Source organism: Aethalodelphis obliquidens, unplaced genomic scaffold (genome assembly GCF_003676395.1).
Source record: "Aethalodelphis obliquidens isolate GAN/ISIS:26980383/991018 unplaced genomic scaffold, ASM367639v1 scaffold18, whole genome shotgun sequence".
NCBI classification, from domain to species: Eukaryota; Metazoa; Chordata; class Mammalia; order Artiodactyla; family Delphinidae; genus Aethalodelphis; species Aethalodelphis obliquidens.
The window spans coordinates 30740591-30755048 of record NW_020837962.1 but is presented as its reverse complement, the minus strand read 5'-3'; the positions used below and the strand labels follow the sequence as shown (position 1 = coordinate 30755048).

At 40.3% G+C, this 14458-nt stretch overlaps 1 protein-coding gene across 2 annotated transcripts in view; it reads right to left on the bottom strand.

Annotated features, from left to right (window-relative positions):
• The window catches only part of SLC23A2 (solute carrier family 23 member 2), a 150913-nt gene that overhangs the window by 97099 nt on the left and 39356 nt on the right, over positions 1-14458 (bottom strand). For both annotated transcript variants that reach the window (XM_027118228.1, XM_027118229.1), the window contains one exon: positions 2425-2678. In XM_027118228.1, coding sequence (XP_026974029.1) covers positions 2425-2532 — 108 coding nt within the window. In that variant the 5' untranslated portion in view covers positions 2533-2678. The remainder of the gene's footprint in view (positions 1-2424; positions 2679-14458) is intronic.

Sequence of the window (14458 nt, the reverse complement as noted above, 5' to 3'; positions counted from 1 at the left end):
GCTCCACAACGGGAGAAGCCACAACAGTGAGAAGCCCACATACAGCAAAAAAAAAAAACAAAAACCATATGATCATCTCAATAGAGGCAGAAAAATCTTTTGACAAAATTCAACTTGCATTTATGATAAAAACTCTCCAGAAAGTGGGCATAGAGGGAACCTACCTCAACATTATAAAGGCCATATATGACAAACCCACAGCAAACATCATTCTCAATGGTGAAAAACTGAAAGCATTTCCTCTAAGATCAGGAACGAGACAAGGATGTCTATTCTCACCACTATTATTCAACATAGTTTTGGAAGTCCCAGCCATGGCAATCAGAAAAGTAAAAGAAATAAAAGGAATACAAATCGGAAAAGAAGAAGTAAAACTGTCACTGTTTGCAGATGACACGATACTATATATAGGGAATCCTTAAAAAGCCACCAGAAAACTACTAGAGCTAACCAATGAATTTGGTAAAGTAGCAGGATACAAAATTAATGCACAGAAATCCCTTGGATTCCTATACACTAATAATGAAAAATCTGAAAGAGAAATTAAGGAAACACTCCCATTTACCATTGCAACAAAAAGAATAAAATACCTAGGAATAAACCTACCAAGGGAGACAAAAGACCTGTATGCAGAAAACTATAAGACACTGTTGAAAGAAATTAAAGATGATACCAACAGATGGAGAGATATACCATGTTCTTGGATTGGAAGTATCAATATTGTGAAAATGACTATACTACCCAAAGCAATCTACAGATTCAAAGCAATCCCTATCAAATTACCAATGGCATTTTTTACGGAACTAGAACAAATAATCTTAAAATTTGGAGACAAAAAAGACCCTGAAGAGCCAAAGCAGTCCTGAGGGAATAAAACGGAGCTGGAGGAATCAGACTCCCTGACTTCAGACTATACTACAAAGCTACAGTAATCAAGACAATATGGTACTGGCACAAAAACAGAAATAGAGATCAATGGAACAAGATAGAAAGCCCAGAGATAAACCCACACACCTACGGTCAACTAATCTATGTCAAAGGAGGCAAAGATAAACAATGGAGAAAAGACAGTCTCTTCAATAATTGGTGCTGGGAAAACTGGACAGCTACATGTTAAAGAATGAAATTAGAACACTCCCTAACACCATACACAAAAATAAACTCAAAATGGACTGAAGACCTAAATGTAAGACCAGACACTATAAAACTCTTAGAGGAAAACATAGGAAGAACACTCTTTGACATAAATCACAGCAAGATCTTTTTTGATCCACCTCTTAGAGAAATGGAAATAAAAATAAACAAATGGCACCTAATGAAACTTCAAAGCTTTTGCACAGCAAAGGAAACCATAAACAAGACGAAAAGACAACCCTCAGAATGGGAGAAAATATTTGCAAACGAATCAATGGACAAAGGATTAATCTCCAAAATATATAAACAGCTCATGCAGCTCAATATTAAAGAAACAAACAACCTAATCCAAAAATGGGCAGAAGACATAAATAGACATTTCTCCCAAGAAGACACACTGATGGCCAAGAAGCACATGAAGAGCTGCTCAACATCACTAATTATTAGAGAAATGCAAATCAAAACTACAATGAGGTATCACCTCACACCAGTTAGAATGGGCATCATCAGAAAATCTGCAAACAACAAACGCTGGAGAGGGTGTGGAGCAAAGGGAACCCTCTTGCACTGTTGGTGGGAACGTAAATTGATACAGCCACTATGGAGAACAGTATGGAGGGTCCTTAAAAAACTAAAAATAGAATTAGCATATGATCCAGCAATCCCACTGCTGGGCATATACCCAGAGAAAACCATAATTCAAAAAGACACATGCACCCCAATGTTCATTGCAGCACTATTTACAACAGCCAGGTCATGGAAGCAACTAAATGCCCATCAACAATCGAACGGATAAAGAAGTTGTGGTACATATATACAATGGAATATTGCTCAGCCATAAAAAGGAACAATATTGAGTCATTTGTTGAGACGTGGATGGATCTAGAGACTGTCATACAGAGTGAAGTAAGTCAGAAAGAGAAAAACAAATATCGTGTATTAACACATGTATGTGGAACCTAGTAAAATGGTACAGATGAGCCAGTTTGCAGGGCAGAAGTTGAGACACAGATGTAGAGAACAAACGTATGTACACCAAGGGGGGAAAACCGCGGTGGGGTGGGGATAGTGGTGTGCTGAATTGGGCGATTGGGATTGACATGTATACACTGATGTGTATAAAACTGATGACTAATAAGAACCTGCTATATAAAACAAAACAAAACAAAATAAAAAAGAAAACTAATACTAAACTTTCTTTGGGTTAAAAAAAAAAAAAAGCTAATCCTAGTCAATGCAGAAACTACTTTAGAGTGACTTAAGAAGAAAAAAGACAGGAAATGCTGTTACCGGAAGAGTAAAGAAAGCCGGGTGCTTCGCTTCATCTTCATATTTGCCTTCAGTTGAACTTCCAGCCTCCATGGATTTGGATGTAGTGTTCTTACCAATACCCATCATTAAGAGAAAACGAGTAATTTGACCTTTGGACTGAAGTGGCTGGAAGTTAAGGCTTGTTCACACAAGGAGCCCAGGATCAGAGTCAGCTCTTCCAGTGCCAATTCTCAGGCAGAGATGCGCCCCACAAGTGCCATCTCTCAGCACACCTAGAAAAAGAGAAAGCAGCCAAATTACATCAAGCACTCAAACAGTACAGGACACACAGGCACTGTGTTTCCTGCATGGGAAAGTCGAAGTACAAATTATATCCAAACACCAAAAAAACTTATTACACTTTTCAAGTCCCCATCCACCTTCATTTATAGTCACTCAGATTCTGAATCACCTTTTGGAGCGGGCGGTGGGTGGGGAACCACCAAAGTGAACCACCAAAAATATTAGAATACTAGGGAGAAGAAATAGCAGAGGGATTTTTTTTGACATGCATTATGGTATCTATCTTAGAGCCCAGCACTATCCAATAGAACTTTCTGCAATGATGGAAATGTTCTACATCTGCCTTGTCCAATACAGTCATCACTAGTCACTGGCTACTGAGCACTTGAAATGTGACTAGTGCAATAGAGAAACTGAACCTTTAAACTGTATCAAATTTAAGTTTAAATAGCCACTTGTGGCTGGTGGCAATCATACTAGACAGTTCAGTTATAGCCAATTTACTACAATTGTATGGATATTAAAATAATTCTGAATTTCCTACAGGTGCCCAATTAAAGGCTGGGAAGACACTGAAAAGCACAAAAAAGAGGAGACAAAACCAACCTAGGATTAAATGGCCATACAGAATTCCAGGAAGGTGGCAAGGTGAGCTTAAATGGGCTAGAATGCCATACAAAAAACAGAACCGAAACATTCAATATCAAATCAAATGACAACATAAACCTAAAAAAGTAATCCAACCCCAAAAAAGGGGGTTGGGGAAGTAAAGTGGCAAGAGATAAGAAAGGGTCCGAGGAGAATCAAGACCCAAGGTGGATCTGACATGCTCGGAGAATCTTAGAGAATCTGGACAACGCTCCAAACTAAGAGAAAATCCAAGTAAAAGTCAAAGGCAGGAAGCTACTGAAACAATCCCATGCAGCAGAAAATATTAAAAACTCAATTTCAAACAACAGAAGTATTACTTGAATAATAAAAGAGATCCACCAAAAGATTAAAAAGCATTTGGAGAATTTGGCTTAAAAAATGAGAGGGCACAGGGACTTCCCTGGTGATGCAGTGGTTGGGAGTCCACCTGCCAATGCCGGGGACACAGGTTCAAGCCCTGGTCCGGGAAGATCCCACATGCCACGGAGCAACTAAACCCATGAGCCACAGCTACCCAGCCTGCACTCTGGAGCCCATAAGCCACAACTACTGAAGCCTGCGTGCCACAGCTGCTGAGGCCCATGCACCTAGAGCCCGTGCTTCCAATGGGAGAAGCCACCACAATGAGAAGCCCGTGCACTGCAGCGAGGAGTAGCCCCTGATCGCCGTAGCTGGAGAGAGCCTGCACGCAGCAACAAAGACCCAACACAGCCAAAAATAAATAAATAAATTTATTTATTTAAAAAAAAGAGAGAGGGCACAAGGGATCCCTTCCAGGATTGGCACACGTACAATCAAACATGCCTAGGTGTTTCTACTTTTTTTTGGTGGGGGGCACACAGCACAGCTTGCGGGATCTTAGTTCCCTGACCAGGAATTTAACCTGCACCCTTGGCTGTGAAAGCGCAGAGTCTTAGCCATGGGACTGCCAGGGAATTCCCTAAGATAAAGAAAAAAATACCACAAGCATGTAGGGGTGAGAAGGGACAGAAAACATTCACTGGCACTCAGATTAGAACAATGCGTATAGACCTTAGCACCAATTAATTTCCCACAAGGAATGAATAACCCAGACAAGCTGTCCTGCAAATGTGAAGGCAAACCTACAAGAAGTTTGGAAAGACAAGTAGGAAAACTTCTGTTCAAAGAATTCTCTTACGCACACTTCATTCAACAAATACTTTAGATGAGCCAGGGGAAAAACTGAAATAGAAACAAATAAAAAAAGAGAAAGAATTAACAAAATTTGAAAATTCAATAGTTAGAGGGCAAAAAGGAAAAAATAAAAGAAATAGTTGCCAGAATATCAAGTTGCCTCTATAGAATCGAGCTAGGTGCACACACCAAAATTTTTTGAGGTGGCTCTTTTGGTTTAAATGTTCATGCACATTTTGCATTCTTGTTCACATTATATACATGTCTCTTTAAAGCAGCAGCTCTCAACGATGAGTGATTTTTTTCCTCCAGGGGACATCTGGCAATGTCTGGAGGCATTTTTGGTCTCACAACTAGGGGAGAGCTACTAGTATCTAATAAGTGGAGGCCAGGAGTGCTGCTAAACATGCACAGGACAGACAGTAATTTTTTGTTATATTTGATGCAAATATCTTATCCCAGCTTTTTGTTTGCTCATGAATTTTGTGAATGATCTTTTAGAACTGTTTTTATTTTTATGTAATCAAATCCATCAATCTTCTACATTGTGATTTAGCCACTGCCATCCATCAGCTTCCCAAGATCTGAAAAAAAAAAAAAAGATACAGTGTGACAGCAAACATACCTAAATATAAAATCTGCCTGAAGTAGCCCTGACATTTTTACCTTGACCAAGAGCTTATGTTTGCCAGAAGACAGGACAAGCAAAGAGGATGGTGAAATTGTTAGATTTTTACAAGACCACCTGCCTTACAGTCACATTCAGAGGGACCAATAAGTTCTTTGCTCTACATCCAGCCCCACTGCCATTAGGATGCCAGCAGACCCACGTTAACTTTAGGGAAAAATGACAGGACTTTAATGTAGAATACATTTATTCTACTAAGTTAATTTTATCTTCATGTTTGTTTCAGATGTGCACATCCACTGCAGTAGCCAACCCTCCCCACTGCTCCCCATCACCAGGAACAGAGGGGGACCAATTCCATCCTGACAAGACCACTTTTCGTCAAGTACTCTGTACTCCATTTCCCTACCAAATGTTTAACCGACCCTCACAAGCTATACTGAGGGGGCCCATCCACTCCCTTTGCCTGTCTCTTACCCAACAGCAGCCTTCAGAGAGTCCTGAAGATATAGACCCAAATGAGCATGAAAGGTTTTGGGGCCAAAGAAAGCACAGGGCAGGAAGCTTCGAGAAAGGCTTTGGGGCAGAGGGCTGCAAAGCCTGGGAAGGGTGGACAAATGGAGGGAAGAAGAAGAGGAAGAAAGGGAGAAGATAATGAACACTGAAAGCAAAAACGCATCTTTTTAAGTTCCAAAATGACAGAGTATTCAACAGCCAAGTACTCAAGACTGATGAAGACAGCCTGAAGGCCAGAAACCACGCATCAACCTGAGATCAGAGTGTTTTATGCACAGACCTGAACTTTTGTGTGGGGAAATGCCAAGGCCCAAAGGCAAACGCAGCAAAAGATTTAAAAAGGTGGAGTTTAGGGCCTGTGTTAGAATTTGTGGTAAAACAAAAGGCAAAATCTCCCAGGGAACCTGACACCAGGGAAAGTTTGTCCTCCCACAGTGCCCAGTGACGCCACTTCCTACTCCTTGCAAAAGAAAGAGAATAAGCAAAGCCACTGCTATCTTGCCCCTGACCACATGACAAGGGGAAAGGAGATGCTGGGGGATAAAAGATCAGATTCACTAATAACAAAAACAGTAATAATGACAGCAGTTTTCCAGCTAAGCGCCGATGTGTGCCAGACACATGTCTTACATCTCATTATATAAATGGCAATTATTTCTCCCTAGTAAGCATAGTATTACTTGATAGGCACACTAACTCCACAAAAGTGGAAACTGAGCTTCACAGAAGTTAAGTAACTTGCCAAAGGACACACAGCTATAAGCAGTGCAGCAGCAGGATTCAAACTTAAATCAGTATTCCTGTCCTAACAATGTTTGTACAAACAAGACATAAAACTATCCTCAGTTTACAGCCAACCTCCCTGAGCGAATAAGGTCCAGGCCAGCTGGCCTTAAACATTGTCTTCAGGGTACTTTCTGTCCTCCTTGTGATTTTTGAGGGAGGTCCAAGGGGCAGAAACGGCCAAGCTCCTTCTCCAGGGCTAAAGCCTGCTCCCCTTAGACCAGGAACCCCCAAATCTGCACACTTCTGGCCACTGTGTGGCACGAGCCATCATCTCAACAGCACAACAGCCTCGTCTCATTTTCTTGTTCCATCTTGATAGCTCTACTGCAGCGGGCACGGCCATGCTACAGAAACTACCATACCCTTTGATGGCGTCCTAATTAGCCAGAGAATGACACCCAAATTCCTTAACAAGGCTGCAGGTCCACTGTGAAGCCTATGGTGAAATTTGCCCTCGCTATGCTATAGTTTCCATCTTTCAGTTCCTTGAAGGTGTTGGGTTCTCCTCTAGCCCTCAGGCCCTTGCACATGCTGTCCCTCCAAAATAGGCACCCTTCATCTCGCCCCTTTCCCTTGGGGTAACTCCCATCAGTGCTGCCTCTGATCACCACACCTCATCATGGCGTCTGGGAACCATAAAGATGGTTACGATACAACAAGATAATGTCTACCTGCTCAGCCAGACAGGTGCAGAACAAGAGGCATTATCCCCAGTGCCTAACTTGGCACCTGTATTAAAGGCTCCCCAAAATATGTAGAACGAATAAATGATGCTTAAAAATATAATAATAAAGGTACTTCATATAATGTAACAGTCATTCTTGCTTAATACTCTTTCTTAATCTTGGAAAAGAAAAGTAACAGCCAATATCAAACTTATCTGTGATACAACAGATACATTAATGTCAAGGACAAGCCAGGTTGTCGACATCACTGCTATCATTCAACTGACAGAGAAAGATGAGGGGAAATATTTGAAAGGAAAAGAGTGAATTATAGCCATATTAAGAGATATGAAAATTGTAGAGAATCTTTGCATAGATGGCTAGATACAAACACATGAGCAAGGCTCTTTCAGTGCTGACTGATTCTAACATTTCCCAGTTGCCAGCAATAAGCACCTAGATCAGAAGCTAGCAAACCACTGCGTGGCCTGGTTTGGTGTGGTCCCCAGCTATGAATGATTTTTACATTTTTAAAAGGTTGTAAACAACACCAAGGAAGAAGAACATATGACACAGGCCATCTGGTCCATGAAACCTAAGATATTTACAGAAAAGTCTGCTGACTCCAAAGGTAAGAGGATGAAGGAATCCTGTTTAGAATGGTAATAACAACATTAAATACTTAATAAATTTAACAAAAATGAGCATGATCTTTACAAATAAAGCTATAACCTATTATTAAGGGCCATAAAATAACCAGAAAAACAGACAATATTCTTGGATAAGAGAGCTACTATAAGAGTATACATTCTCCTACAAACATAAAGTATATAAATTTAATAAAAATCAATTAATACTTTAAAGGGGGAGAAAAGGGGGCTTGCTAAAATTCCTGTGGAAGAATAAGCAAAAGTAGCCATAAATATTTGAAAAAAGAATAGGAAGAACATGTTCTATCAGAAAGGGACCCTAAAGTTGTAGTAAACAGAGGAGTTCAACTTAGGTATAAAAAGAGACAAATAGGTCACACAACAGAAAACCCACAAAGTGACAAATATATGATGTGGGAAGCATTTAAATCTTAAAACAAAGTATGGATTTTTCAATACAACATGCCAAGACAACTGGTTCACTATTAATAAAATCCAAAAAAGTAATAAAGCCACTAAATGACTATATAATGTTAGGGTAGGGGACTCCATTTTTAGTATATCATTAAAGATGAAAAAGAGATGGAGGCTGATAGATTTTTACAATATAAATTTTTTTAGATATCTGTATGGACAAAAATCCAACAAAATCAAAAAACAAAATATAATATAGGTAAGATAATGTGTTGATATCTTTACTATCTGAAGAGCTCTTGCAAACCAATAAACAGAAAACAAAAATCCTTACTATAAAAATGGGCAAGACATATGAGCTTCTAATCCTTAGTCTCCCACAAAAACAAATAGAAAAATAAATGTTCGATCCTTGTTTAAAATCAAAAGTACATTGAAATGAGGTATACTTTTTTTTTAACCTACATCAGTTATTTATAATACCCTTATTGGACAGTGTTAGAGAAATAGACGAACACTCCTAATGAAATACAAATTTGCTAATAAGAAGGTAATTTGGTTATATGTATCAAGAATTATAAATATTCATATTCACTTCTAATATGTCCTGAGGAAATGCTACTTCTAGGAATGTATTTTAAGGTAATAATTAGGACATATAAAAATCTAGCTACAAAATTGTGCGTGTTAACATTGTTAATAAGACCAAAAATCAAGAAAAATCTAATATCCAACACTAGGGAATTGAATGGTAAAACTACGGTATGTTCATACAAAGGAATGCCACTGCAGCCATTAAAAAGATGGCACACAGACTTCCCTGGTGGTGCAGTGATTAAGAATCCGCCTGCCAACGCAGGGGACACAGGTTTGAGCCCTGGTCCGGGAAGGTCCCACATGCCGTGGAGCAACTAAGTCCGTGAGCCACAACTACTGAGCCGGCGCACCCTAGAGCCTGTGCTCCACAACGAGAGAAGCCACCAGAAGGAGAAGCCCGTGCACCGTAACAAAGAGTAGCCCCCACTCGCAGCAACAAGAGAAAGCCCACACACAGCGACAAAGACCCGGCGCAGCCCAAAATAAACAAACAAATAAATAAATAATTTTTAAGAAAAGATGGCACAGAAATATTTATTGACGTGGGAAAATGTCTGCCTTATGTTATATAAGGAAACAGGGTTTTTTTTTCTAAAGTATAATATTATACTAAAGCCAGTCACAGAAGGACAAACATGACATGATTCCACTTATGTGAGGTATCTGGAACAGTCACTCATAGAAGCACAGAGTAGAATGGTGGTTGCCAGGGGCTGGCAGGGAGGGGGAAGTGGGGAGTTGCTTTTCAGCAGGTATAAAGTTTATTAAGCAAGATGAATAAGTTCTAGAGATCTGCTGTACAACATCATGCCTATAGTTAACAATACTGTATTGTTCACTTAAAAGTTTGTTAAGGGCTTCCCTGGTGGCGCGGTGGTTGAGAGTCTGCCTGCCAATGCAGGGGACACGGGTTCGTGCCCCGGTCCGGGAAGATCCCACATGCCGCGGAGCGGCTGGGCCCGTGAGCCATGGCCACTGAGCCTGTGCGTCCGGAGCCTATACTCCGCAACGGGAGAGGCCACAACAGTGAGAGGCCCGCTTACCACAAAGAAAAAAAAAAAAAAAAGTTTGTTAAGAGGGTAGATCTCAGTAATAATTAATAATAAAAGATATCAATTTTCTAAAATAATGCAGTGAAAAGAATTAAAGGAAATTTATACAATGAAAAAAGCAGTATGTACAGAAATAACCCACTGTGTATGGATAAGTGTGCCACACGCATATACACACCAAAATGTTAACCAAAATGTTGACTGGTGGGACAGCAAAGGACTTATCTTTTTCCTTTTATTCCTCTATTTTTCCTGAAGTTATTTACTCAACAATGAATGCTATGCTCTCTTTCTCCCCCAAGAGCCACATCAGCACCCATATCAAATCCAGAGAAGTGATCAGTTTCCCTTAACAAGGGGATACAAAGCCATTCAGTCCTTTCTGTTGAGAGATCAGAACACAACTCTATAATTGCAAAGTGGTGTGGAGTAAAGTTCTTATGTTTAAAGTTGTAATTTTTGTCGTCAGAGAATGGAGAAAAGACAAGGCTTTGTAAATTATACTTAGCAAGGAGGGAACTAACAATGAAAGAGGCGTATCAATAGCCAAGGCTGCCCCAAGAAGTGATCCTCAACTTTGACTCTATGTTGGAACCACCTAAAAACTTTAAAAATACTCTCTACCCACCCAGAAAGTCTACTGAATAGGACTGTATAGCCTGAGCATTTAGATTTTATAAAACTCTCCTGCAGCCAGAGTTAAAAATCCCTACCTTAGAGCAAGCAAGAAATCACTGAAGATTCAAAAAATAATAAATCAACCTCAATAAATGTAAGCCTCATAGGGTGGGAAAATAGCAATTTGGGAAATTCTGCTATGAGCAAATAGAAAAGGAAAATATTTAGATCTTCAACAAATCTTTCAATTCCCTAAAGATTGAGCCACCAGCTCTCTAGCCACCGATAATCATGCACAAATGCAGAATAACAATTCTTAATCAGTGTTTATTTCATCAGCTATTCAGCCAGAGATCATTTCTTTCTTTTTTTTTTAAATAAATGTATTTATTTATTCATTTATTTAATTTTTGGCTGCATTGGGTCTTCGCTGCTGCATGCAGGTTTTCTCTAGCTGCTAAGAGCAGGGGCTACTCTTTGTTGTGGTGCACAGGCCTCCCATTGTGGTGGCTTCTCCCATTGCAGAGCACGGGCTCCAGGCACACGGGCCTCAGCAGTTGTGGCACACGGGCTTCAGTAGTTGTGGCTCGCAGGCTCCAGAGCGCTGCAGGCTCCGTAGTTGTGGCACACGGGCTTAGTTGCTCTGCGGCATGTGGGATCTTCCCGGACCAGGGATCGAATCCGTGTACCGTGCATTAGCAGGCGGATTCTTAACCACTGCACCACCAGGGAAGCCCCAGTGATCATTTCTTTTGCACTGAATTTTTTTATCTGACCATTTTTCCCCTGTCAGTGTCAACTTTTTCAACTGTGGCTTACCATGGCCACCTGACTTGAAAGTATGATGGTACTACCCAAACAGCGGATTTAAGGGCCAAACTGCTCCTGGAACATAATACCAACATCTTTTGTGTTTCTTGGAAGCACAATCAAATGCTAAGAAAATGTGTATTCCCAGCATCAGCTCCTAGTAGTCCCTAGTACACAACATACAAAACACTCTATGGCTGAATGAATTAATCACTAAGAGTCCTCTGAAGGATAGAATCCCCCTGTGTACACTTCATCTTTATATTCCAGTTCATAAAACAGTACTCAACAAATGTTGATGAGAGCCACATTTACCCCAAATAGATGGCACTGAACGAATACTACATTGAACACGTAACTGCAAAGCAAATCCATCACTTGATCTGGATACAAAAACCTACAGTTCTCCAAAATGATAAAGAATAAGAAAAAAAAGAATAGAGAAGGACTTCCCTGGTGGCACAGTGGTTAAAGACTCCACACTCCCAATGCAGGGGGCCTGGGTTCAATCCCTGGTCAGGGAACTAGATCCCACATGCATGCCACAACAAGGAGCCCATGAGCCACAACTAAGACCCAGCACAACCGAGTAAATTAAAAAATTTAAAAAGGAATAGAGAGAATAAGAATCAATGGTTCATGTACCTAAGACTTAATTGGGAATCTTATTCAACATGCAGATTTCTTCGACACATATAGTGGCAGAAAAATATTCAAAGCTGTTTTTATTATAACAGTCCCAAACTCAAGACACAGAAATGTCCATCAACAGGCAAATGGATAAACAAAACATGGTGGGTCCACACAAAGGGATACTAAGCAATTAAAAGGAAGCAACTACTGATGCACCTAATAACATGGAGAAATCGCACAGACACAACGTTGAGTGAAAGAAGCCAGACACAAGACGTGCTGCCTGAATCCCTATAGACAAAACTAATCTTCGGTGGCAGGAAACAGTGGTGATCTACAACAGCTAAGATGGGAAGGAGGGACTCCAGAGGCAGAGGAAGGAACCTACGGAGTGACAGAAATGTTCCATAACTTAACTATGATTCTGATGGCTCCATTTGTATGTATATCCATTTACTGTATGTAAACTATGGCTCAGTAAAGTTGATTTTAGAAGAAAAAAAAATTTTAACTCCCATAATCCCACCAACTTTAAAAAAATGTCCCCTCCCCCAAATTCTGATTCCACAGACCTGCATCAAAACCTGGGACTTACATTTTTAACAAATGCACAAATGTTCTGATGCTAGTGGTCCTCAGATCAACACCTCTGGATGGGCAACCTGGGGTGGGATAAAGCTATTTTCCCCACTTGCAGAAATCTATCTAGACAGGTGAGACTATATGATCACGAAAGAAAACTCTGGGATAAGGAAACTCAAAACCTCAACTTGCCAAGTGGTAATCTGGTCCTTCCCAAGATACAAACAAGAACTTTCAGAGCTGGCCAGGTTCAATGATAAAGCACATTTAAAAAGTCAATTTGTAGCTCTCTGCTTAAATCCGATCATTAGGGGATTATAGTTGAACTGTGGCTGCTCCATTAAATTCTGTTAAATGCTAACATTTGACCTAAATGCTTTTAATTCAAGCCAAAAGAAAGATTACTGGAACAAATATCCTCAACTTGTACGTGATCAAACTTCCTTTAAATATAATGACTTAAATCGTTGCCTAACATACCGTCTTGCTTTAGGGGGTTTAGAATTCTGACATTGACCCTGGCTAGCTATCATTATTCCATTTAAACAGTAATGAAATGAACCTGTAAGAAGTGGTTATCATTTGCCCTTGTGATTACAGTTATGGTGTAACTGGGGGGGGGGGGGGGGATCATCCTACAGCCTTTTCCAAAACACTCTAAGAACCCTTGCTCTTATTCTTCAAACTGCAAGTCACCACCCACTAGTGGGCCATGAAACCAACTGGATCTCAACCAGAATTTGCAGAAAAATGAAATTTAACAGAATAAAGAAAATTCAGAGCACATCTCACAAGATAAGGGTAACCCAGAGTTTCAAGGTAAAAACTGTGGGTCAGTCAAAAAGAGCCTAAAAGTCACTGATACAAACTAAAGTTCTGCCCAGTGACACAAAAGGCATATTTCAAGTGCCCAATTTAAATCAGGTTATTTGCTGAACTTTAACATACTCACAGAAATAATTTGCCGAAGTGGTACAAGATGATGACACTGATTAACAAAATATCATAACATCCCCTTGCCACAAGGATGGAGAGAGCACCCAGAATCATGGCCTCAGAGTGGCCTTTCTTTAAAATCTATCAGAGCCCTAAACCAAACCACCTCAGTGACTGCAATCAAGACAGGCTCTGTTGCACCCCAATGAGCTGTGTAAGCTTCTGTCACTGTCTTGGTTTGTCAATTTGTTCCCTTAAAAAGAAGAGACTTTTAAAAAGTTAGATAAAACCGGATTTCTGAAGGGGAATCAGGATTGGTTGTCAGGTTTCATCTCAGAAACCACATGCTGAGAACCTCAGGAGCCTCTGGGCCTATGAGGCGCCCATGGCACAATCCTACAGGCAAAGTGGAAGGGAAAGGGCCCCCGGATGAATGCTGCTCAAATACTTAGGAATCACCTAAAAATATAGTCAGGGTCCTCAACAGTGGGCCAGAGAGGATGCAAAGCCACTAGATAGACACGGCAAATATTCCTGGAACATCTGTGGGATGAGGTGAGCAGGGAAGATCATTCCTAATTGAAAGCAAATATTTTTGGAGCATAAGATGACATGCCTAACTGATAAAATGATGGAAGATGTTAAAGAATATGCTCTGCCTTCAGAAGACACCTTCAGTCTCTTCCAGAGACTTGGCCTGGGAAGCCCTTGCTACAGAATAAGCTCTAGTCCCAAATAGACTCTAAATCCTAAAGAAGCTTACATCCAGCCCAAGACAGGTTGTTTTGCTGATGTCAGTTTACACACAGCCTGAGCCATGAAAATTGGTGGTCGTGCTGTCTAGAGGAGAAAACAATGACTCATTGACTGCTCAATTAGGGGAAAGATGGAGTCAAGTTTACAGTAAAAGGTCAAAGCAGCTGATGTTTTGTTAGTTTGGTGGCTTTAAAATACAAAGTCATCAGTGATCTCTGTTTTTCTGACCTAATGTTGTAGGTCGTAGGTATCAGATGCTGTGGCTAGTACCATACAACAGAAATCTCTTCCCCAAACTTTATTCAAAATTATGACAAGACC